This window comes from Nothobranchius furzeri, chromosome 1 (assembly GCF_043380555.1).
Source record: "Nothobranchius furzeri strain GRZ-AD chromosome 1, NfurGRZ-RIMD1, whole genome shotgun sequence".
Classification (NCBI taxonomy): Eukaryota; Metazoa; Chordata; class Actinopteri; order Cyprinodontiformes; family Nothobranchiidae; genus Nothobranchius; species Nothobranchius furzeri.
Genome location: NC_091741.1, coordinates 58,435,811 through 58,461,901, shown reverse-complemented (window position 1 = coordinate 58,461,901; position 26,091 = coordinate 58,435,811). Strand labels below are relative to the sequence as shown.

Below are 26,091 nucleotides of genomic sequence, written 5' to 3'. Positions count from 1 at the left end.
CTCACAAAGACACAAAACTAAATTAATATCATTTATTCTTGTATGTCTTAAATCTGCTAAACTAACTTTTCAGAGTTGTTTTGACAAAATGACCTCTCCCCCTAACTCTAAATTGTTTAGGCTCTCTATAGCGCTGCTGTAAGCAGCTGGCATGTGTTCGTTACAAAAACACACTCAGACTCCTTTCAGGAGCTTCGCTGCAATTACCTGCTCTGCAATGTAAAACGTCTTGCTGTTGGTCTTCCCGTGGAGCCACACACAGCGGAACGTCTCTCCAATGATAGGATTATAGGGCTTCTTTAATCCCTGTGGATTAACAACCATCAGAATGATTTAGGAGAACTTTACGCAAAACATAAAACCACCTAAGAACAACCCAAGGAAGTGAGCTAAACTGACCTTTGGCTTTTTGTAAAATCCAGAAATGTACCACTTCACCACCTTTTTCATCCGGTTGTAGGCGTTTTCTTCAACTGCAGCTCTGAGAGAGAATTAACCAACCAGGGAGTTGTTCAAAGAGAGATCAGGGGTCCTGATTTCATCAAGAATCATCCCATCATCTAATCTTCAGGCAAAACAAACACCATGACTCACTGATCAGATTATCTGATGTTCGTTTAGATATTAAATATGTGTAAAATAATAACTGATACATTGGTGTTTAATCTGTTACCATTTCCAGGGAATTCAGTTGATTACATAAAGAAAAAGGAAAAGAACAGCTTTTGTCTGTGAGGTCTAATAGCTGGAATGTGTGATCACAACAGGCTATCACAGAGTTTTAGCTGAGTTTCTGTCAAGATGACGGTGAATAATTGTCAAAGTGTTCCTGTAGTGAATGAAAACAGATGTTGGTCTAAAGCAGACAGGTCTTACTCTGACAGGAAGTCTGCATGGTAGTAGTAGTCAGATAGCTTGTCCAGGAAGGACCTGGGCTCCAGGATGAAGGTGGGCAGCACAACCTTGGACAGATCCATTCCAGGTCGAACTTGCTTCAGCAGAGTCCAAATGAGAGATTTATTCTCCTCCGAGACCGTTTCTGTCTGAGCGGCCTCGCCCGCCTGAAGACGCAGACGTGACACAGAAGAGATGAGGGAGTTCTTGTTGGATGTAGCTTGAGTTGCAGCCAAACTCCATCTCCACACAATCATTCACACAGGAAGTAGCAGCAGACTTCCTTAGGCTGGTTCTTTGCCAGGTTTCATGAGTGAACTGACAGCCATTAACACGTTCATGCTTGTCGACTCATTATCACACTCTTTTGGAGATGCCCACACACACCAAACCACACAGACCGTCATGTTAATGCATGAAGAGCCACAGAAGAAGAACCTGCTACGTTTATACGTTGCATTGATGGATGATGAGCGTTCCATACCTCCCCTAACTCCTCGTGGGACTGCTCCACGTAGGACGTTTCACACAGATGTTCATTGGGGTCCAGATCGAGGTACGAGTCTTCCTGGCGCTCAGACGTATCGCTGTCGCTCTCCTCGCTCTTCTCCAGATTCTCTGGGTCGGATTCCTCGTGGTCTGGTTCTCCTTCCCTGTCGGATTTGTCTGAGTACAAGTCCACATCCTTCAAGTGGTCACCGTCGCTAAACCTGAAGGAAGCAGACAGATTCTGTAACAGATGAGCAGAAGTCTACAAAGTACAATCATCAATCATTTGGTGTGATTTAAAGATGCATCTAAAATGTCTTAAAGTTTATTATAAAATACACTATAAAAGTTTAAAATGGTGAAACAAGTAAAGCCTCCACATGAACATTTTATATATAAGAAATCAACTTCACAACTTGCCACAGTGTGGCTAGCTGTTAGCTTGTCGATCTGGCCGGAAATAAAATGTATTTATCCAAACTGAAGCTGTTAGAAAAGTTATCTACAACAAGTGAGATGAGAATTGTTCCTAAAAGTAACACAGAAACCCATCTGAAAACATCTGACAAGATGAAAGGGAGTAGCACACTAGCGCCCTGATCTACGAAGCCTCAGCTTGGTGCTCTAACAGGCAACAGGAACCTCTACTTTTACAGCTCCACTCTCTTACGAGACGGAAACAAAAGCATAAACTAGGATTTTTACCAACGTTTTCAAATAAAAACAACAATTCTCAGGCATGCTTATTCCACTCTGTTCCAGTAGACTGCAGTCTAATCCACTCATCCAGCATTCCCAACAACCATCCATAAGAAATGGCTGCTGAATGTGAAACAGCAACACCTCCCATCATAAGTCAAGTTTCCTGATCCAACCTGCAGCTCAGACCAGAGCAGAAACAAACAAAAGCAACGTTTTTAATCTCAGAGAAAGGAAAACACCCTCATATTTAATTCAGTTCACTTTATCTATATAGCACCAATTCATTGCACAAGTCATCTAAAGGCAGTTTACAAAACAAACATTCCTACTGAACACATTTAAAGATATTGCTTATTTTTAATTAAGACAAAAAAATTAAAACATTTAAAAAGCGCTGTATCAGACTGGAAATGGAAGATTCAAGGTTCAAAAGGGTTATTTGCCACATGCTCTATCATACAAGTACAACTTCCAGTGAAATGTAACCCTGAGCTGCCCCATAGACCACAACATTATACACAAACTAATTTAGAAGGATCTAGAATGTATGTGCAAACAATATATGTACAAGCAAAGATAGAGGGACAACAGCGTAAGAGCGTAGGGGAAAATAAAATTACATAGAACTGACATATCAGGAATAAACATATTAAAAAAAGTAAATGTTTAGGTGTATGCTTAGGAAAATGCAAATTGTTTGGAATTAATGTATTTTTAGTAGGGTTTCTTATAAAAAATCATCCCTCCAGTGGAGACTACCTGAAGCTACAGTACAAACTTAACTCTACTCACTGAAAACCATGCAGATTGTGAGCTCTGAGGAGGCTGTAGAAGTTAATGGAGTGTTCTCCACCAGCAGAGACAGTACTCATGTCCTCCTTCCCCTCACGAATCATGGTCCTCTTCAGCAGGCTGGAACACTTCAGGGCCAGCTCCAAGGCGTCCATCCAGCACCGGCCTGAAGAAACCATTTTAATAATCCACAGAAAACATCCTTTCACATCCGAACATTTCATTAGTTACTTTGCAAGAGAATTAGAACTTTTTCCAGATATTTTCCAGAATAAAACTTTTTAAATGTTTGAAAAGAAAAGACTCTGTGATAGAAAAAAATATGTAAATGATATCTAATTTTACTGGATGTTACAGCACCATGGACAGAAAGTTCACAGAGTCAGGAGATCAGATCTGAAGATTCAGCACCATGGACAGAGAATTCTCTGAGTCAGGAGATCACCTCTGTCAGTGCGCCTCAGGGCAGCTGTGGCTACATTGTAGCTCATCACCATCAGTGTGTGAATGTGTGTGTGAATGGATGAATGATACACTGTAGTGTAAAGCGCTTTGGAGTCCTTACTCTGAGAGGCGCTATACAAGTGCGGGTCAATTATCATTTATTGTACATTTCAGCACCATGGACAGAGAATTCACAGAGTCAGGAGATCAGATCTCAATCACCGTGTGGTACGCTGAAGCCACCATCCGGGACAAGAAAATGTTGCAGCGTGTCATACGCTCTGCTGAGAAGGTCATTGGCTGCAAACTCCCCTCCATACAGGACCTGTACACCTCCAGGACATTGAGACCTGCAGGTCAAATAACAGCTGACTCGTGTCACCCTGGACACAGTCTTTTTGACTCGCTCCCATCTGGCAGGAGGCTCCGATCCATTCGGACCAGAATATCTTGCCCTAAGAACAATTTCTTCCCCTCTGCTGTTGGACTCATGAACGAGGCTCCCCACTCCAGTCCCTTGGCTTCAGTCAAATGATCCTGTGTTGTGTTTGTACCTGAACTGGTCCGCTCTGATTACCTACACATTAGCCGTTTCTCTAAGTATCGCCACTTTATATTATTTTACCATGATTAGATTCTTACTTCCTATACACACACATATGGCAATAACACCCTCTGAGTCTGATCTTGGACTGCATACGTGACTGTAAGGGGGGAGGAATACCACAGAAGAGCACTACTACACTCTCTGTTGTCCTGGCAGGGAATTGCTTTGCAACACCCCAGGTGACAGGGAAGTCTGTAGAGAAAATGTCTCCATCAATGCAACTCCAAAAGCCATTCAGGCAGACCGCCTCAGTCAAAGGGTGTTGGGGTAAACCCTGCAAGTGTTATGCAAGTCATGTTGGCAAATGAGTGGGGGAAATGTAATCCAGATTTTTTAAAAAATTCTAATCTACATAAATAGCAAATTTGAATTCATCTATGATATGGACTTATCATCCAGACCTGGTTTACGTAGTAAGCTAACTTGAGCACTGCTTTGTTTCAGATTAGCTGAATTATAGAAACAGATAAAGGACCACGTGTCTCCTACCATCGGATTCAGAGGCAGCGCGAAAGATGAGGTGGCTACTGGGTAACGGCTGTGTGATGGAGCCCACCGCCTCTCCTTTGGGACCCTAAAGACAAGAAGAGAGGACGGGAAGCCTGTTACTAATAGTCACTAATAAAAGTTTGTACGTATTCTAATTCGTTTGTTTATACTAAACTGACAATATGGTGTCACAATTACTATTAGCATATGTTTAATAGGGACAACGTGAACATCTGTGGAATGAGTGAGGAGCTTATTATTGCGATGATGATGGGGAACAGAAAAGCTGCATGGCTCCTTCATTTAACAGAAACAAACGCACCCACACTCGTGACATCACTGATGAATAACTTAATCACAGCTGAAGTGGACTGTTGAGAGCTGGATACGAAGAACAAATTCATCATTCAGTCGACTGAATAGAAAATGGATCATGTTCTTTGTAAGTTACATTAATATATGCTTCTAATTATGAGTTAATATCCACACCTGGGTCATCATACTTTCAGTTTTAGGCCCTGCCTCTTGATTACCGGGTTGCATGTCCTCTAAAGGACAAAAGAGGCTAAATGTAGATTTATCTGATTGAATATCAGTTTACTTAGTGTTTATTTTTCTTCTTGTCTCTGCAATTATTGAAAATCAGAAAATTTCATAAGTAGAAAACAAAAGTCACGTACAACATTTTAATAATTGCACAAATTTAACTTATCTTACATGACGGTATACAGAGGTTTTCTGTAGCACTTTCTGTGGGGTTTCAGTGGGACATATCTATATTTAAATGGATCTCCTGACCTTCACAGCCCAGATGGACTGCTCCAGAGGGTGGAAGAGTTTGAAACAAAAGCCATCCTTCTTGGAAGGCCTCTCGATTAGCTCGCAGGCGTTGAGCAGCACCGTTCCCACCCACTGCCCGTTTTTGTGAGTCTTGTAGATGAGGAGGACACCTGGTTTCAGCACACACCACAGCTTGGTCCAACTTTTTAGAGTACCACGAATCTGGAGACAGGATTTCAGAAAAGTACCATGAAAGCTTAAACTTAAAAAAATACAGAACTGTGAAGAAAATAAGCTGTTTTTACATTCTGAAAAGTAATTGAACCAGATATCTATGGAGTTAAAATTAGGACAATATTACACGTAATTTGTACTAACTATAGACTTGAGTTTTGGAACTGCAGACTGAGATGTGTGTTTTAGGAGTTGTGATTAGAAACTTGCACATTGATTTTTTTTCCCCCAGCAAATTACAAAAGGAAAGTTACATGCTACAAAATGTGAATTACATGCTACAACATGAAAGTTACAGTTACAAAACATGTTACAAAACTTGGAGCTAGTTACATGTAATATTGTCCCAATCCTAGGTCCATACACCTTGACACCTTTAGAGTTTCTCACATCACTGTGGAGGAATTTAGTCCTACTCTTTTTGACATTATTGTTTAATTTCAGCCATATTGGAGAGTTTTTCATGAAAGACCTAAATAAGATAAGAGATTCCATTTGAAAACTGTATTTGGTGTTTAATCAGAATCTTCAATTACTTAGAAATGTATTTGCTGATCTGATCTGAACAAAAAATCTAAATCACTGCATTTTCTGAAGCGATGGATTCAGACAGTTAGAGCAGGACGAGGGATGGAGGTGGGTTGTCCAACCTTCAGCCAGTCGGCCATGACAATGACAGACGGATCTGTGATGGTGCTAAGCAGCTCCTTAGTGGCTCTCTTCTTCTCTTCCCGGTAGTTCTTCTTCTGCACCTGCAGGGAGAACAGGAGGATGAATGATGCAATCATCTGCACAACTGCGACTGCTCATTTTCCACTGGTTTCTCTCTGTTTTCTGTGAAATCACATTCCTCAGTGTCTCTGTCATAATGGCACCTTCTGGTTGTCCTGTGAGGAGTCGTTTGCATTTTGTTTACCTTTAAACGGAAATCTGTCTTGTTTACGTTGCGCTCTAATGACAGTACTGCACTGTTTTTATCATGTTGGGTCCAATAAAAACAAACAAGCCAAAACATCAATGCATTTGTGATTAAGCAGTCAAGAGGAAAGAGTATTTTTATGGCTCCTTATGCCCGCCCTGAGAATTAGCATCCGGATGTGGAGGACTTAAGCTGCTTTAAGGCTCACTTACCTTGAGGGACTCCTTCTTGGTGAGCTTTCCTCCAGACGCAGACACAGACACATCCTTATCTGAGCCATTGTACAGCTTGGTTTCAGACTTAAGACACAGTAAACAAAAACAAGTTTATCTCTGAGGATGTGGTTTATTAATAGCACCACACCTTTAGCAGTAGCCAAGTTGGTCCCAGTCAGACATGCTCCACTGGAATCCCATCAATAGTAGGATCCTCCAAATGCTTAAATGTTGTCTGTCCTTTTATCTGAATGATTAACATTCCACAACAAATGATACAGTTATGAGAATCTACTTAAACATCCTTAAAGCTGGCTTTTATCAAGTGTAACAAAGACCATAGGTATATTAGCATCGAGCTGATGTGTTCAAATCTGCTTCTAATTAAAGTAGAGCGACAGCAGAATCTGAACAATACTCAGAATTTGGGTCCACACATAAGATATCTTAAAAATCCATATCAGATATGGAAACAAATCAACTAAACTCAACATGTCTCTGTGGAGTTTATTTAAAGGAGTTATGAATTAACATTGTGTTTGATGAATATATGATGTGGCCCTAAAGTACCCTGTTTAAAGCAACACTGAAGAGTCTTAACATTTTAAGCTAGGTTTCAGCTAAGGTTTCAGTGATTTTTGAGGAAGAAACTTGATCAACTTCACAATGGACAGCACACTGCAGCCCTCTGCTGACCAAAAACAGCACTTGGCAGCTTTGTGGTTCTGGCAGGAACACTAGTGGGAGCTCTCTTACCTATTTTTGTTGGCATCATGGTGGAGTAATGTCTTTGGTGGTGAAGCGAAGAACTAAAACCAGAGGGACCATTGGCATGGCCTACAATAACAGACTGATGGGGACCTAGCTTTGTTGGTACAAGGCAAGGCAAGGCAGCTTTACTAATGGCGCTTACACATTAGCGTCGGCACGGTTGGGCTTTGGTCGGGCTGGATGGTGTGAGTTTGGTCTAGAACGGGCGGTGTAGGGTTCACATATAAATCCAAGGGGCACTGATCAACAGCTCTGTGCCACAGACAGATGTTTACTCAACATCATCCAGCGTGAAAATGAATCGTGCATGGGGGCAGCCGGCCAATCAGTCCTTAGTGTTGTCTCAGTCCCAGTCTGACCGCTGGGGAGAAGGTCTGAGAAAAAGAGTCGCCTCGGCACAGAAAATGGAAATCTGACCTGTGTGTGAAACCAAAATCAGGTGCCGTTCGACACCTTTTGAGGCAGTGCCGACGCTAATGTGTAAGCGCCATTACATAGCACATTTCTTACACAGAGGCAATTCAGTGTGCCTGACTTTTAAGTAATAATATTTTTTGTCCAACAATGTGCAACTTTTTACTTCGTGGCTTATTAACTATAAGTTGGCTAGTGTTAGCTAAAACAGGCCGTGGCTGGGTTATTTACGACAGTTGTAATTCAGCTTTCAACCAGTAGGACAGAGAAGTGGGAAAAGTATTTAGTGTAATGAAGCATCACATCCAACAGTCTTAGATTTGTGATTTGGGTCACTTGTGGCATTGTTTCTGCTCCAACACCCTCAAACACCCAGTAGTTGCTTTCTAACGATGACTAAAGATCAAATGACAGCAGGGACTTCTCTCACCTTGCTCTTAGATATGGAATTTGAGTCCTCCTTCAAGGGCAGAGACAAAAGGTCTTCCTTTCCTCGGTCGAAACCTGAAAGACAAAGCATGACGTGCTGATCAGAATCTGCTTACTGGAAACCAGTGGACCATCATGCTGCAGTGGTTTCAGACAGAACTGCTTCTCTGTGACAGAAATGTTAGTACAATATGACCCACATAATATAATCAATATATCACTATTACACATTTTACAGCTTGCTTCAGCACACATTAGGTTTTTTTTTACAAGTCAGCGATCAGCAGCATAATTAACATAGAAAGAGCCATTTTCCTGTGAAATTACTTCAGCTGCATTTTTCTCAGTGTTGAGATTTTAACATCTGAAGAGTCAGACTGAGGTCACGTTACATAAAGTCAGTGGTAGTACACGGTCCTTGAGTGCAGCTGTAAAAGTCAGTCTGGCTGGTCTAAAAGGAGAGCAAATGTTGCAGTTTCCACTCTGTAGTAGGTCTGGGCGATATGGCCTAAAATTAATATCCCAATATATTGAGGATTTCACCTCAATAACGATAAATGGACGATAACTACAGGTATGCACAGAGACAAAAGTTGTCCACTAGATGGGGCTGTCACGTGTATCATCTGAAGTCGCATTTTTACGTGACTCAACGTGATACAGCTTCTTAAAGGGACATGAATGTTGCCAACCTACACATCTCTTCCTTTTTTTATTATGAAATCTCTTGACATGGGAAAATTATCTCGATAAGAGTCAGAAATTTTGATAATGATAAATTTTCGATTTATTGCCCAGCCCTACTCTGTAGTACAGCTCAGAAGGTGTGCAAAACTCCTCTGAACCAAAGTAATAGCAAACTTCTCTGATCAAATTGATGAGATAAATGTTTTTGTGTAATGAATTTCTGCTTATCAAGAAACACATTACTAATAACCTAATTTAATTACTAAGCAAACTTCTAATCTGTGACAGAAAGCCCAGCAACAGTTTCCCTTCTGAGATCACAGCAGTGGGTGACACTGGTGGTTTCAGGAGGATGGAGGGCCTGTAAATATTTTATAACGCCAGTCTGCTAACCACAGGCCACCAGCATTCAGTGTGTGTGTGTGTGTGTGTGTGTGTGTGTGTGTGCGCCACTGCTGAGTTTTATTTCGAAATGTCACATTAGTCATCTGGAACAGAGTCAGTGGAGAAGAGAAAGACTGGGAGAAACAAGCAACTAATGGAAGCAGGTCAGGATTCAGTCATAATGTATTGGAACAATGACTTGATTTAGCCCAGAGCTACAGGGAGAATACAGGTCATAGTTTAAAGTACGTCAACCCACCTTCACTTCCAAGACATAACACACTAAACCCTGCCAATAATAAAGACAGATCAGAATTATGCAGCAGTAGATGCTGTGTACCACTCTAAGATGAGTCACAGATGTTAACCTACTGATGAAATTAGAAAAACCTACTTTGGCCACTTAAAAAACAAGAAACAGACAAATAAATATAACAGCATGGTTTAATAAACGTATTTAAATTTCTGGTTTATATGAAAAAATCTAAAATGTAAACAAATGGTGAGGTGAATACTTTATAGATAATGTAATAAATAGTAAATATTGTGTGAATAAACAATAAAAAAGCCATAAAAACGGTTATTAGTGGTCACGATGAACATAAAATATGCAGGTTTATAAGTCAAATACCCCAAAATTTATACCAAACAACCGATCAACCAGGAAATTAAGGAACAAATTACAAAATCAATAAATGTGGCAATAATGTAGTATATGTTGAATTTTTCTTATTTATTTCCACATGAATTTTTTACTGGTGTCCGTTTAGTAGAACCGCTCGTCTTTTTAACACCTTCACCTGAAAGCTGAAATGTCTCCCAGCCTTCATTAGTGTCTACAGGAGTGATTCATCACTAACTCTAAGCAATGAGCTGTGTTCATGATCTAAAACATGCAGAAAACGTGCTGGAACCTGACTTCAACACCAGGTATGTAAGATCCATTTTTTCAAGTCCAACAGACCGGCCCAGCAATTCTGAAGTTGCAAGTGCGGCATTCTGGCCACAGAAGGTGGCGGGGGTCTCAGTGACATTTCATTAACCCTGTAAAGGGTCATTTGAACACATACTGGCTCAAGAAAGTGATTTAAAAATATGAAAACGTATCCCTTTAACATATTATATTACATATTATTATTGCACTATTCCTATCTAATGGTGGAACCCTTATTAGAATCTCTAAGTCAGAGATAGACCTATCTACAAACACATTAATCCCAAATCAATGCCTTTGTTCTTCTGAGATGAAGTTGACCTTTAACCTATTAGCTAACTTCAATCTCAGATACTTCAGCATCAATATCTGACCATTCAGCCTAATTTCCCTGGATTCTCCTCATTTTCAACATCTTCAATGATGTGACGACTCTGCAGTCTTTATGTGAGATGGCCTAAATCAAGCTAGAGTACCAGACTGCTGACTATTGCATGCATCATTTTCATGCACAAAAATATGCACACCATGTTTTTAATTACATTAATACAGTACATTTTAATCCAGTACTCTAATCTAAGTAAATAAAAAGTCTCATCAGCAAATGTCTAGGAACAACAACAGCTGCCTTTCTACTGATAAATTGAAATAACAATATTTTACCAGAAGTTTCAACTCATCTAACATTTTTAGGGCCTGTGTGTTTAGTTAAAAGTGAACATGCCCAAATTTGGACTTGAATAATAAAAATCTAACTAAATTGCAACAAACTGTCTCACAGACCAGAGAGAGGCAGACAGGAAAGAGAAACAGAAGTGAGACAGGAGGGTCTTGATGCAACGCGTTCCGAATTTAGACTCCACACCTCGACACAATGAAACCCGTCCAGATCAGGAAAGGCACTTTGTGCCTCACACCAGCAGACTAAATCTGGACTCTCCATTCGGTCTCACAAAAACAGATTTGCAGAAAATAGTTTCTTGTTAGCTGTAATTTCAGTACACATTCACTAATTCTGCCAACATAATGGCTAAAAAGATTGTTCCCACCTTATTTCTGTAAAGCTACAGAACAAACGGTCTCAGCATGAAAAGACGAACGGACATAATTTGACAAATTTAAGCTATGCAGCTGTTTTTGTTAGTATTGGTTCAGGAAATTAGTTTTCTTATTCAGAACACGTTGAATCACCAAAGGTAGATCATTTTCATCTTTATGGCAAAATAATACAATTCCGTATTTTTGAGTTAATTGAAAACCAACAGCTGACCAAAAACATTTAGAAACTGCAGCTCTGGCAACAGCTGAGGTGAGAACAATGAATGACAAAAGGAAATTGTGTGACGATCCACCAAACGAGGTCTAATATTTCCTAAAATATATATTAAAGGTGTGAATCACTGAAAAATCCTTTTTTAATGATTATTTCTGATTATAATCAGTTTTTCATGCAGGCTGAACATGAAAATAGTCTTCTACATCTTTCTCCTGCATTAGCTTCTGGTAGAAAATGGACGATGAAATCATCCACTTCTATTTTCTCTCCGTAGGTGGGCTACACCAACATAGCATCTATAACAAGCTCCGCCCATTATAGGGACCACCAAACAGAAGCTGACCTCAGTCTCTCATCATAAACGTTGCTAGACAGTTGTTGCTGCAAGGTGCTCTCGCTATCAATGAAGCAAAATTTGCATTAATTCTTATGAGAAGATTATAACAAAAATGGCTACAATGTAGTTATTATTGGGATGGAGCTGGGGTGAAACGATCCTGGACAAATATTGACTTTTTAATGATTGCTAAAAACCCAGTGAATGAGTTTATTAGATGGGGTAGTCCTAGAGAACCCCTATCCAGCATCTTCTAGATGTTTTCCGGTTCAACACACTGGTGATTAACAGTTGACCATAGAAAACATGCCGGATAAGGCATCTTGACAACCAGGGTTAGGCACACATGAGTTAGATGAAGATGTTGCTATAAGTCAAGCGCCTCCAAAGTGTCACCTGGGGGCCATCTGTGGCCCTCGGAGTGGTTTTGTGCAGCCCCCATTTGCATTTATAAAAGATGTGAATCAACAGTTATTGTCAGACCTACATTGAGCAGTACAAAGGAAACATTTATTTTAAAATAATTTTTGCATCTTTTATAACAAACCAAAATGACTTTGTGGGGATGTACATGGCTAACCAGTAAACTGCCATAAAGGTCATAAGCAGTTACAACAGCATTGCCTGGTTAATTGCTGTTCTAGTCCTTCAACCGCGCTTGTGTGTATTATTGTAACAGTTAAATGAGTTGAGTCAGTAATGACAGCAGTATTGAACAGCAGAACAGTTTTCATAAGCATTCACAAGTCAGCTCAAGAACAGACACTTCCCTCTCGCTCACGGTTCAGCCAGACCACTGGGAAACAGGAAGTAAATTCCCCCCAGCAACTAATACAATATACGCTGCACCACTAGAGGGCGGGAGAGCACTGTTGACTCAAAAACCACAGAAGAAGTGAGCTTGCCACTCACATGAATCAAGTACATTTACACAAAGACGAAGTGGTCAAGATAGAGCAGAGCGTGGGAGCATTTTACTTTTGGTAGCGGACAGAATGAGCCCCACATTGGAGCGCGTAGCCTGGCAGAACATGGAAATTAAGCCGTGCAGCAGGTCAGTCTGCCATGACGCTCCTGCTCCGTGACAGCTATTTTGCATCTGCCTCCCAAGAGTAACTTGTTTAGTAATATAAAGAAATGTCCATGTAATTATTTAGTTCAATGTAATAAAACTTGTGTTTTTTAAAGTGGGCCTCCAGAATGAGCTTGTTTATAAATGTTGTAACAAGTGTGGGACTTTGGTTGTGAGTCATAATCATGTTAAAAAGTGTAGATGGGAAAAGCGTTTGTATTGTTTATAGAGCAGGGGCAAAGGTCTGTGCATGTGTGTGTATTGGGGATGTTTTATGGTTAACTGACTATAACCGGTCAAGGGCGTCAATAACCAGATAAAGACATTTTGGAAAACATGCCTCCCTAACATTTTGTTATTAACTTCATAATTTTGTACTTTACCTTGAAAGATTTGTAATACCCTGCTTTAAAGTAAAGCCATCATCAGTTGGTGAGTAATTTTATTTTGATCTCTGTGCTGCTTAAGGGGTTAAAGCCTTATGCTCCAGCCCGAGCCCTCAGGTCCACACACCAGAACCTTCTAGAAGTTCCAAAGACCAGATATAAAAGTCGAGGTGATCGCTCCTTCCAGACTGTTGCCCCCCGACTTTGGATTGATCTTCCTTTATCCTTACGTAGCACTGACAGTCTGGACACTTTTAAAAACAAGTTAAAGACCCTTTTATTTAAATCTTTTGTTTCCCAATTTTAACTCAAATTTGTAATAATGTTTCATTTGTTTTATGGTATTTTCTAATTTTATGACTTTATTTTTTCTGAAGTTAATCTATTTCTGTTTTGAAATCATTATGATTTTATGCCTTTATGTTTTATTTTGTTTTGATCTATGTGAAGCACGTTGCGATTCTACATCTGTGATAAGTGCTTTATAAATAAAATGTACTTATGTTTTAACATCAATGATAAAATCAGTTTCCTACAAGGTGACAATGTGCTGTCTCGAACAGCTGTCTTCCTTAGATGCATCATGCCTTCAATGGCTGCCTTTCTAGTGATGATAGAACATTAGGCTGATGGGTGGGCTGGTGGGTTTATCATGCGGTTAATTGGTGTTATTGATCCAAAGGTTCTGCAATTTATTCAAAACATGAGCTACTTTATTGATTCGGTGACTCAGAATGCACCACCAGTGCTCAGTATTGTGGAAACCTGAAAAGTTAAAGGTGTGGGGTCTGCTTAAAGGAGAAGACATACTCATTTTTCAGTAGAACTTTCAGACTACGAATTAAAAATAAAAATAAACAACAATTTTCTATGTTTATAAATCAAGTGAATCCTCCTCTGATTAAACCTGTTTAAAAAATGACTTTCTTTAAACAAAATACCTTTTCGTTTAAAGTCAAGGACTTCACTTGGTTTCAGGTGTTGCAGTACACCAAGTCAGGCTGACCCTGCAGAGAGTTCTTCTAATTATAAACTACAGGGCTTTCACTGTTTCCACTCATTAAAAAGTCACCGCTGTCGGGCTCAAATTCAATTTCCTTTTCAGGTGCCTCCATGGCTACAGAGGTAACAACAGTAAACAGCAGGCTTCAACTGCACAGGCTCAATTGTGTGTGCTGTGTCACCTGGCAGCGTACATCGGTAGTTATTTAAAATCACGCAAATCACTGTGACATTAAAATGATTTAAAACATCTAATTTCCTGCAGGAAGACCAGTCAGATACAGCCAGTGATAACTCACAGTTGAACAAATATCCAATAAATACACATTGCCCATTTAAAGATGAAGCTGTTTTGTTAAAATAAGTCTTGCATTTCAGGTGAAACTGGAAAATTAGAAAATGGTGCAAAAGTCCATTTATTTCAATAATCCACTTTAGACTGAGAGACCATCTAAAGAAGGGGTGGGGAACCCTGGTCCATCGAGGTCCACTATACAGCATATTTTCGTTTCAACCCTGCTTCAACACACCTGATTTCAATCAGCATGTGATTGACAGGCTTCTGTGGAGCCTGATGAGCTGCTGCACAGGTGATTCAACCACTGAATCAGAAGTGTTGGAGCAAAGCTGTGCAGGATACCGGCCCTCGAGGACCAGGGTTCCCCACGCCTGATCTAAAGGCTCAAGATCCCTTTGCGGGTGTTTTGGATTCGTTAGCTGATTAGAGAGTGACACTCTTGAGTCTAGAATATTGAACCTTTTCACAATAACCTAAATGTCTGAGATTTAGAATTTAGGGATTTTCTAAGCTGTAATCCATGATTATCACAATTATAACAAATACATAGGGTTGTCAAGGTAACCGGTGTAGCAGTACACCTTGGTAAAAAAGTTGGCAATAATAACCATCTTGTTTTTTAAAAAACATATTATCTCGGTGGGTTTACCGTGGCTGCGGTGTAGGCGCGGTGACCCTTACCAGCCACCGTATCATCTGCTGAAGTTGCCGGCGGCACATGCGCGCTTTGTTGTTTACAACCAAAACTTTCTTGAAGCTAAAGCTGAAATAATGGCCAAAGGAGGAGACGGCAGCGCCCAGGACATTTTTTATCCCTCAAAGAAGACAAAGTGGGAAGTACGGGCATTTTTTGGATATGTGAAGAATGTCGAGGGACAGTTGATAGAAGACGGCTATCCTGTTTGCAGCACGTGCAGAAAAAGTGTCTGTGAAAGGCAGCAACGCTTCAAATCTCACGACACGTCTGCGTGATCATCACCCACAACTCTACAGTCAACACAAGGCAAGCTAACGTTAGCGTTTTAGCTAAAATGCGTGATCCGAGGATTTGGGTTGAGGGAGAACGCAACGAGTCGCTATATAAAGCAGCCGCAGCGCCGCTACCTGCATATAAACCGTGTCGCGGACACCCCCATGTTGAAATGACGCTATGCATTACGGGGCTCCTAGGGGCAGATAAGAGTTGGTCTCTCTCCGAGAATAATTATGAATTTAACAATGATTACTGCCTGATGACATTTTCCCAAATCTGCAAAGCTCACTGGAAGGACACAAACCGAGGACAATATTTTCTTGATATAGGGTTTATTACTCAAGTAAGGGTAAAAAAGTATCTGATTAGAAGGCTACTTGAGTACTGAGTATCATCTGATCTAATATTTTTAAAATGATGACATCAAACAGACATGAAATAAGAAGTTATGGGCAAATATTGGTATTTTAAAGACTAAAGTGGAAAGTAAACAAATAAACAACATAATTACAAAATAACACATTTTAGACAAAATTTAGACACAAACTGAGGACAATATTTCCTGACATACAGGGTTTATTTAATTGTGTGAAAATGTAGCACGTTTAAAATAAATACCGCGATAATACCGAAAACCGTGGTAATTTTGGTCACAATAACCGTGAGGTTAAATTTTCACACCGTGACAACCCTACAAATAAAGGCTTTAAATATCTGGCTGTGCAGGTAGGGCTGCTCAATTAATCGAATTTTAATCACAATTACGATCTGAGTTTTGAACGATTATAAAAAACAAAACAAGCCGATTATTTGCTCCTCCCGCTTGCGCTGCCCTGAGTAGCAAATGAAGCGCTCCTTTACAGTGTTGCCAACTTGGCGACTTTGACGCCATTTCTAACAGCTTCTCAGACCCCCTTCTTGACTTTTTAAATCTTAAAAGTACCTAGAACACCTCAGAAACATCTCTGGTAACCCTTAGCTACTTTCTGGATATCTGTCGTCGACATTTCCTGCAGGTTAGCTAAACACTCCGCCTGCGCTCCGGACCGTTCTTCAGGACATTAGGAAAGGGAATGATGAAGTGATGTGTCAGTCGCTAAAGAAACGGCTCTCGGAGCCGGCTCCCTGTTGGAGTAACCAGAGTGAGTGACACACACACCGCACCTGCGGACTCCTGAGCCGCTAAAAACGGCTAAATGTGCGCGTGCGGTGTGCTAAACACAGGTGCAGCTTGCCCCGTTTGCTGTGAGAGCAGGTGGGGGGTGGGGGCGCAGCTGTGGTTGGGACAATTATTACATTAACTGATGGACTTGTAAATAAATAGTTTATAAATAAGGTAGAAATAACTTCCTCATGCTGATGAATAATAACTAATCTCTCTGAGGACACGGTGCTAGTGCACTCTCATACAGCACCTTGACACGACTCAATAAATGTTATGCAACATTTAGTGAACATCAATTTATTTGCGTTTATTTGTTATAAATGCCACTGTATAATTCTTGCTGTCAGTATTTGCAAGATATTGGTATTTGGGTCTGTACTGGTTAGACTTAAATGAGTTAAACCAAGGTCTATAGCCCTTGGGTCATAGACTATGGGCTAAAAGTATATCGGTCTTTTTATACTGGGAATCAGGAGTTATTTTAGTGATCATCTTGTTTCTTATTTATTTTTGTCCTGATTGTGCCCTGAGCAATTTTATGACAGAATAAAAACAAATAAAATCAACATAAATAGAAAAATCATCCTAAATAATCGTGATCTCAATTTCAGTCACCATAATCGTGATTATTATTTTTGCCATAATCGAGCAGCCCTATGTGCAGGTCAGAGTAACACTGATACTTAAAACTTTATTACAGGCAGTAAAAGTGTTGATATCACAAGAAATCAAAGACAAAAGAAAATACTCTAAACAAATGAAATACACATGTCCACCACAAAGCACAATAACCACCAAAAAAAGTGCCACGTTAACATCATCCTGGGCACATGTTGAACTTGCATGCAAAAGTATTTCATCTACAACTTGTAGCACTCTCTTTGCACCATTATCAAAGCATTGCAACCATTTCTGCAGCGGAGAAATATCAACTAGGCTTTGGAATTTGTCCCAAACATTTTACTTTACTCCCCACTAAGGCTGGATGATATAGAATAAAAGCTTAGATTAAAAAAAAAATCGTATCTTACTTTTGTCAGACTTGTAAAAATGAAAGTAATGCCACACTGGTGAAGTACTGTAACCTTTTCAGGACAATTTCTTCCACGTGTCCTTGCTGCAACATCTTGTTTAAATCCCACTGCTGTCTGTTAAGGACTGAGAGGGGTGACGGAGTGTGCTTGGGTCTGTGTTTTTGACTGGCTGGGCGTAAGTAATGACTAAACAAATGAAATGATCGCGTAGGTTCAGCTCCGCGATAGACAAAAATGGAAAAAGAAAACTTCTTGTTGATCCAATATTTTCTATTGAACAACACGTTTCTCAATCAATATAAATCTTTATTGATTTATTATCAGCCCTACTCACCACATCTAAAACTTGATTCTCTAAATAAAAAGATGAAAAATTCAGCTTCTGGTCATCCTTGGCTTTACTGATCTGAAATTTTCACTCTAATTAAACATAATGTCAGACTGTACGCTGTACCTAGCACAGACTGTTAGCAGCTGCTGCATGCCAGCACTGTGGGAGGGCAGGAGGACCTGATCTTCTGCATACATGAAAGGATTACATGGAGGTCATTTCAGCAGACAGGTAATGAAGGTGCAAGTTAAAGACAGCATTTCACATTGACTCCATTAGATACAGAGAAAGGTTTGGAAACCTCCATACCTCATTGACCCTCATGAATTGGTGAGAGGACCAAATGTAAGAGCCTGATTACATTTACGGGGACCTCTCTACTTTGTAATTTACCAATAACACCAAGCTGTGATTTTATTTCCCATTTGAAGTAGAAACTTCATTTTTTCTTTGCCCCATTTCTTTAGTTTTTGCATCTGATTTGGTCATGTTGACACAAACATATACAAAGAGAAAATGTTCGAAGTCTTCACTGCAAGATTTCAAATCTTCTTATGCAGCTCATCAGCTAATTTAATTAAATTTTTTTTATTTAATTAATTATTTAAAAAAACAACAACAACAAAATGAACAAATAAACACACCTTACAATCAACTGAATGAAAAGGAGCAAATAGAAGAGAATCTTATAAATAATCTGCCCCACTCACACCAATCGTTAAATCAATAATCAATAAAATGTGTTTAACTAATACGTCTATCTGAAATACAACTGCGGACTAACATGTCAGTAATTTACAATGAATGCTTCATTTAATGTTCATGCAACATCATCTACAATTCAATGCAGGGTGCAAACAGCAATAAACAAATCACAAAAAAACAACCAAACAAAAGAACAAAACCAATCAAGATTGTTAAAATCAATATGGTAAGAAAATATATACAGTCTTTTTAAATGATGTACTGATTTTGCTTCTTTCAACTCCAGATTGTTCCACAAACTGACTCCATACACAGAAACACATCTCTCCAACACTCTGGCCCTGAAGATTAAGCATTTCACTGTTTAACCAAAACAATATATAATAATTCATCAAATGTCATAATTGATTAAAAATCATTATTTGCTGCAGCAATAACCATTTTCACTTATTTCACCACTGACCTATACCTTTCCTCAGAGATCAGCTGGAAAAACCAATTAAAGCTGGTTTTGTTTTAATTAATTAATTCATGCAAAAGAACTATTCAGAGGCTGGGATTATAAAAATCAATTGCTAAAAGACAAATACTTAGCTTTTTAATAAAAATTATTAGTGTTACCTCATAATGATCTGTTTTCAGTACTGACACAAAGACACACTTATAGAAAATGTATTGAGATCCAAATAGCTAATCAGCTTCACCATATAGATACTTAAGATCCCACACTGTGCACAGCTACCAGACCTAAAAACAAAGTCCTCCATGACTGATACTCGATGCCCTAGAGGCTCAGAGAGACGTGGTGGCAAGACACCGAGACACGTAGGAGTAACAAAACTGATAAAATTAGAATTTAAAAACCAGACACGTGCATATATAGTACAACCTGCCTGCACCAGTGATCTCCTGCAGCAGCTCTTTGAGTCAGCATCTCCTGTTAGCCGAATGTCAAAAATGAGGATAAATGGGGCCGAGGCTGCGAGCAGAGAAATACACTATGACTCATATTTGTACAGATGGAGCAGCTCGCAAACTGGAAATTATTAAAAATGGTTGGTTGCAGTCTCCTTGGGGTTCCTGTGTTCTGGGGCAGCGCCTGGATCTCTGGGACTTGGAGCTCCATCCGTTTCCTACACATCTTTGGGGGGGGCAGATCTGTGGTCCCTCACACTCTCTATTGGACGCTCCTATAGAGAAACCTTACATAAACAAGCGCGTGTACACACACAGGTGCTCACATGGTGCTCTCAAAAGTATGGGCTTGGGCACGTTCAACACATGTCTAAAGGCTGTGGTTGCCACTAAATGCACTGTGATTTATTATTGTGTGATTGTTCAGTTAAACAATGTTGATTTTATATTTCATCACCAGGTTGACGCAGTGATAGCTTGCTCTTGATGTATTGTTGTGTCCCATTTACTTTCTATTCTTTCTCTTTCTGCAGGTCTAGAAGCAGACTCTTGTTCAATATTGTTTATTGTTTATTTTTGTGGACCCCTGAATCTATCCTCATATAAACCCTCTTGATCTATTACGGTAGCACGACTCAGGTTGCGAACGACCACAGTCACCAATTCTTGTCATGTGTCTATGTCTATGTATGTCTGATCTCAGAATTGTGTGTACTGAAACTCTTAATTTCCCTCTGGGATTAATAAAGTATTTTTGAATTGAATTGAAATGAAATTTAATTTAGAGGGGAAAAAAGTGGATTCAACCAAATAGTAGAGGCCTGGAAGACAAAGATGATGGCTAACTCTTCTCTTGCTCCCCAGCTGCTGCAGCTGAGACCGCTTTGAGCACCAGACCTCTGCATTCAGAGGGTTTATCTGGTTATGAATGGACATACGCAATGCTGCATTAAATCAATGCTAAAAAGGTTTGTGCATCCTGAGCCTTTGTGAGGTTTATAAAAGTTACAGTCATTAGATAATGAAGGACATCCTCTCTGCCTCCAGGTTTGTCTTTTTCAGGATAAACAAAGAGTCGACCACTCAGTCACTTTACAAATGAACACTGGACTCATTTAATCCCTCATTCCCTATCTCAGCAGAGTAAGTGCACTGTTAAAAATCTGGATCATCAGTTTGCACAAACTGATCGTTTAGTTTCAGTCAAAGACCAGCGACAACACCAGGTGAAAACTAGTGGCATCTTAGTTAAAAGAAGCATTTATTCTTCTGCAAAATGTTTCTTAAATATTCTGGATCACACTTTGTTGGCTGTTCCTGCCTTTGATGCTGCTGTAATATGCCCCACCACTACCTCACACTGGAAATATCAGCGACATGGAACCACAGCGCAACACCATTCCTTCAAATAGAATCCATTAAAGTCTATGCTGGTGATTCAAACTAGCCGCAAGGCGGAAATGTTCAGGTGCATCCCAGAAGCGGCTAGCTGCGCCGCACCGCTAAAGATAGGATCGCGTTCTATTTTTGCTGCGTGCCGCTTCTGGGGCACGGCAATTTCCAAAGGTAACATAGGGCTAGACAGGAAATCACACACGGTTTTAGTGTAAAACCTCTGGTAATTTTCAAAATAAAAGACTATAGCGAGGCAACTTCATATCTATGTAGATTACATCAAAACGGGTGACCTAATAACCGATTTACTTCCAGCATCGTTCCAGAAGTGCAGCAGTGTGTTTTTATGGCTTTATTACTGGCAGTGGAGAAGAGCAACATCATATATGATCATACAGCAATATCAAACGTGATTCCCTCTTTTTGGTTTATTGCCAGATGGCATAAACAAACTGTGAACTTTGAAGTCTCGAGGGATTTTGTGATCTCGCGAGTCCAGCAAGGAGGAAGCCGTTCCACAGCCAAGACTCTCCCGGTGTGTACTGGAGCGCACTGAAGCTTGCGAGTAAACCGCTCCGCGCCGCTGACGCTTCCAGTGTGAAATAGGGGTCAGACATGCACCAGACCCGAGTCGTGGAAAGCTTAAAAAGTGATATTAAACCCCTCATCTCTGCATTGTTCCTTTTACGACCTAATGATGATGAAGGTTACTCTGTACTTCTGATGAGACACTTACAAGACAGAAAACTAAATAATTTATTTAATGAAGATGTTCAGCGAACGTTCTACGATTTCGTCAGCCTCTCTGGGTTTTTGCTTCTCTTTTATTAAAATTAAACCTTGCATGTCCAGAAAAAAGCAACAGGACTTCTTTGTTTTCTCAACTGAGTTCCAAACACTTACAGAAACCTTCACTAAAGAAAACTCGTTGTTGCTCTGCTCCAATCTCAGTTTCAGTTTAAACCAAAAATTATCCTTGGATGAGAACCAAACTGTTTTCAAGAGAATACAGAAGTCCAGCTGCCCTTTTTAAACCTATTAGGAATATCACGTCCTGGATGACTGAGGACTTTCACCAGCACTCAACACCGACACAGTCTTCAGAAACAGCTTTTGAAACATCCAACATGCATTCTCAAACCACACATCTGCATAAGATTTAGTTTCCACAACAGAAAACTCCGTCCGACTCTAAACAGCTGCAGAGAACTACAAGACGTTCAGCACAAACACGCTGCAGAGCAGAGGAGGTGTCAAAGCAAACTTTGCTGATGATGAGGTGAAACTACTAATGAGGGAGGTACCTACAGCGCTGCACACCCACCTGGCAACACGACAGGAGACAGCTCGTTATAGCCCCCGAAGGAGGCGTTGCGGATGAGCTTGCGTCCATCCGGGTGCGGGGGTCGAAGTGATGCGGTCCCGCCGCACGTGGAGAAACGGCGACGGCCCAGCAGGCCCTCCTCCTTCATCATGGGGCCGGCCAAAGCTCCCTCGGGAAAGGGGGCACGAAGGAGGAGGGAGGGGTAGGAGGGAGCGTCAAGGAGCACCCCAAGGATGGGAGGTCGAGAGGTGATGAGGATCAGACTATTGTGCTGGTGAACGAGTAAATAAATAAAGCAGCAGACAGAGTAGCTCAGATTGCAGCATTTTCCTCTACGCCTCCTGCAGCCGACTGTCCCTCACCGCCTTACACACTCTCGCTCTGCTCTGAGAGAGAGTGTGTAAGTAGTTTATAAGCTGAGCCCCACCCACTCCCTCTCCTCCTGATGGGGGAGGAGCTGCATCTTGGCTGGGAGAAGAAAGCCCTGATGTTTAATCTTTCATCTTTCACTACAGCTCAACTTCTCATTCGTTTCCATTCATCGTTACTGATCCAAAGGGACACTTCACTGCTTTTCGCTGAAGTCTGCAGCACTGAAAGCTCAGATGGATTTCCTGCCTGTTGCCACAACATTTTTCAAGTGTGTGGGTAATTTAAAAGGGTAACATCTGATGAGTGTTAGTTTTGGATGAGCAGGAAATGAAGCCCAATCTGAGGAACAAAAAGGGTGTTAGCACTTTAATCTGTAATTTTGCACAGTTCTCTACTGGTTCTGACCAAATTCCAGTTAATGTGGTAAGTAGAGCTGCTTGATTGTGAAAATAAATCACATTTATTATTAGTCAGTACTCAGATCACAATTATTTAACATGATTACTCAATATCCAGAGTTCACGCCACACACCGACTAAAGCCTAATTTATACTTCTCCATCAGCTCCGTAAAGGGAGAGATGCACATGCGTTGACTGAGACATTTTACTTTTGGACTTCTCTTCTCCTGGGGAGTGTTGCAAAGTAATTCCCCGACAGGACAACAGAGGGTGTATAACTATTCTGAGGTATCCTACCACTGTTAAGGTTGGTTTATGCTTGAAGCGTCCGCGAGGTCCGCACGGCTCCGTGCGGAAAAGTTGCGTCATTTTAACAACCACGCCCCTCCACCGCGCCTCCGCACAGCCCAGAATTTCCACAACGCGCACCTCGGAAAATTTCTAACCACGCGGATGGACGGACGCGGAAAAACATGGCGGACCGGCAAGAACTAGTATGGCAGAGGTTCGTAAATACAGACATTTGTATGATTCAGCTCTCAGAGATCACCGTGATCAACATGCTGTTAATAATTCTTGGAGAGAAATAGCGCGTACTGTCGGAAAAGACGAGAACGCTGTTAAAAAATGCTGAAATGCCGTGTTGTAAACAGTAATTTCTACTTCTACTATGGTGTAGTGTTGGATCCATGCCGTAGAGCTCCATGCTGCCCCGTTCAGTTTGGGAGAATATTGGCTCACCGCAGAGACAAGCCGCACGAACCATAAACGCTGCGAGTTGTGAAGCTCGTTCCATCCGCGAGCCGCATCACCAAGCGGAAAGTGAATGTGTCAAGCATAAACCAAGCTTTACAGTCACCTGTCCAGTCCACAATAATGTATTTACTATCAGTTATACACTGTAGTGTAAAGCGCTTTGGAGTCCTTACTCTGAGAGGCGCTATACAAGTGCGGGTCATTTATCATTATCATTTATTATTGTGTTTACGTAGTTTTACTGTATTTCAGAGACTTTTTAACACACATGGATTTGTCCTTCACTCTCCTCCACCTCTTCACTCGATCGGCACCTTTAAACCCACATTTCTCATAATTTCCGTCCACCAATAAAAATGCTTGCTGCATATCTTAGTACTCATTCAGTCACGGCTGAATAAACGTTAATATTTTCAGACTTTCCCCCACGACGCACTCTTTAATCTTTTCCGTGTCTAAATATCTTTTTTGAGGGGGAAATGGTGGTGCTGTTTACTAATTAAAAGGAAGTGATGTCCGGATCAATCACAAGATTGCGGTTTCGATGGATAGTTAAAAAGTTCGACATGTCTCTGTGCCTGTCGGAGCCCTTGCATATAATTGTGTTGCATTTCTGCGTAGCAATGTCAGTGGAAATTCATAATTGAAGCTTAACTCAGCTCTACTTAATCAGTCCCATGAAGACGGCGCTACTATAAAAGCAGAGAACGATTTCTGCATCAATATTTAGAAAAACAGATGTGGAAAAATATGGCTTGCAACAACAACAAAAGCATGTGGGCGAGGCCATTTTGAAATTATAAGAAGCCATTTTATATCAGTGTGTTCTGCCCTCATTCTGCCTTCTTTACTTGTGTTGAAAAATATATCACCAGCCGTCTGTGGGTTTAACTACTTTTAATGCTATTAAATGTCACCAATTAAAAAAAACTTCATTTGGAACCAAAATCGATGTACAATCTTAGAAAAATACGCAAAACCAGTTTTGAAAATCCAGACTGAGTTACTGGTTTCTATATAACAAACATGCTGAAGCTGTCTTTACTAAGTATCTGAGTACCAGTAAACTGCTGCAACACTTTTCCCCACTTTCCTATATATTATTTATGGAGTTACTCAGTTTAACGTCTTTGCACGAGTGGATAGTACAATATTCCCTTACAAATGTAGAAGCGTTTCTTACCAGATTTTAACTGGAGGCTGACTGATATATCAGGCCGATATAATCAATTTTTTCTATATCAGCCATCGGCTGAAATTATTTTTAAAAGCCTTAAAAAAAATAAAAATCAGGCACCTGTGTGGCCAACTGCTGCCACTACTAGAATGAAGAAAGGACCCGAAGGACCCCAACACACCTTTGTTTTTAAATGTTTTGACTTTATTTTATATTCAAAGTTCAATAAACATAAAAAAATGTGTTGACTTATTTAATTAATATTGCACACAGTAAGTGTTCAGTTGACTTTTACAGCCAATGTGCGGCTAAAAGACACACACACACACACACACACACATACACACACACAGGCCTTAATAATCGGCTTTAGATATCGGCAGCAAAATTCTTTAAAAATCGGTATCGGCCTTAAAAAACATATCGGTCGGCCTCTAGGGGAAATCTATGGAGAAGTTTTTATTTAAATAAATGGATCTGAAAAGATTGTGAAGTTAATAGTTTAGAAAAAAACAACATGTATTTTCATAAATAGCAGTGAAATGTCCCTTTTTGATAAATTATTCAATCATTAGTTTATAGAAGCTCACTAAACAGCACACACACACACACACACACACACACACACACACACACACACGCACACACGCACACGCACACACACACACACACATACACAACAGAACACAACTAAAGCTCTGTTGAGGACAGAAGGAAGTATTTATCCCCACCATTGCACAGCTCACCATCTTCCATCTCAGGTGTACAACAAGTTAAATCCTAAAGCAACATTAAAAAGTTTTTAACACATTAAGCTATTGCTTTCTAACTGGTTTCAGTGATTCTTGAACCACAAACTTCATATTGGACAGTACTTTGTTGCCCTCTGCTGACCAGAAACAGCATTCAACAGTTTGTGGCTTCATGTAGGAACACTAGTGGGAGGTCTCTACCTAATTTACAGCAACAGCTGTTTACGGTACTAGTAG

General features: G+C 40.3%; 1 protein-coding gene across 8 annotated transcripts in view; it reads right to left on the bottom strand.

The window, feature by feature from the left end:
• The window catches only part of osbpl8 (oxysterol binding protein-like 8), a 111,408-nt gene that overhangs the window by 9,754 nt on the left and 75,563 nt on the right, over nt 1-26,091 (bottom strand). For 5 of the 8 annotated variants that reach the window (XM_015955534.3, XM_054739531.2, XM_054739532.2 and 2 more), the window contains 10 exons: nt 8,181-8,254; nt 6,563-6,649; nt 6,082-6,183; nt 5,216-5,419; nt 4,418-4,502; nt 2,878-3,043; nt 1,379-1,604; nt 877-1,061; nt 400-481; nt 208-306 (listed from right to left, as the gene is read on the bottom strand). In XM_015955534.3, coding sequence (XP_015811020.3) covers nt 208-306; nt 400-481; nt 877-1,061; nt 1,379-1,604; nt 2,878-3,043; nt 4,418-4,502; nt 5,216-5,419; nt 6,082-6,183; nt 6,563-6,649; nt 8,181-8,254 — 1,310 coding nt within the window. Of the gene's footprint in view, nt 1-207; nt 307-399; nt 482-876; nt 1,062-1,378; nt 1,605-2,877; nt 3,044-4,417; nt 4,503-5,215; nt 5,420-6,081; nt 6,184-6,562; nt 6,650-8,180; nt 8,255-22,397; nt 22,746-26,091 lie in introns of those variants that run through there. The other 3 variants (XM_015955564.3, XM_054739533.2, XM_054739536.2) reach the window with 3 other exon arrangements.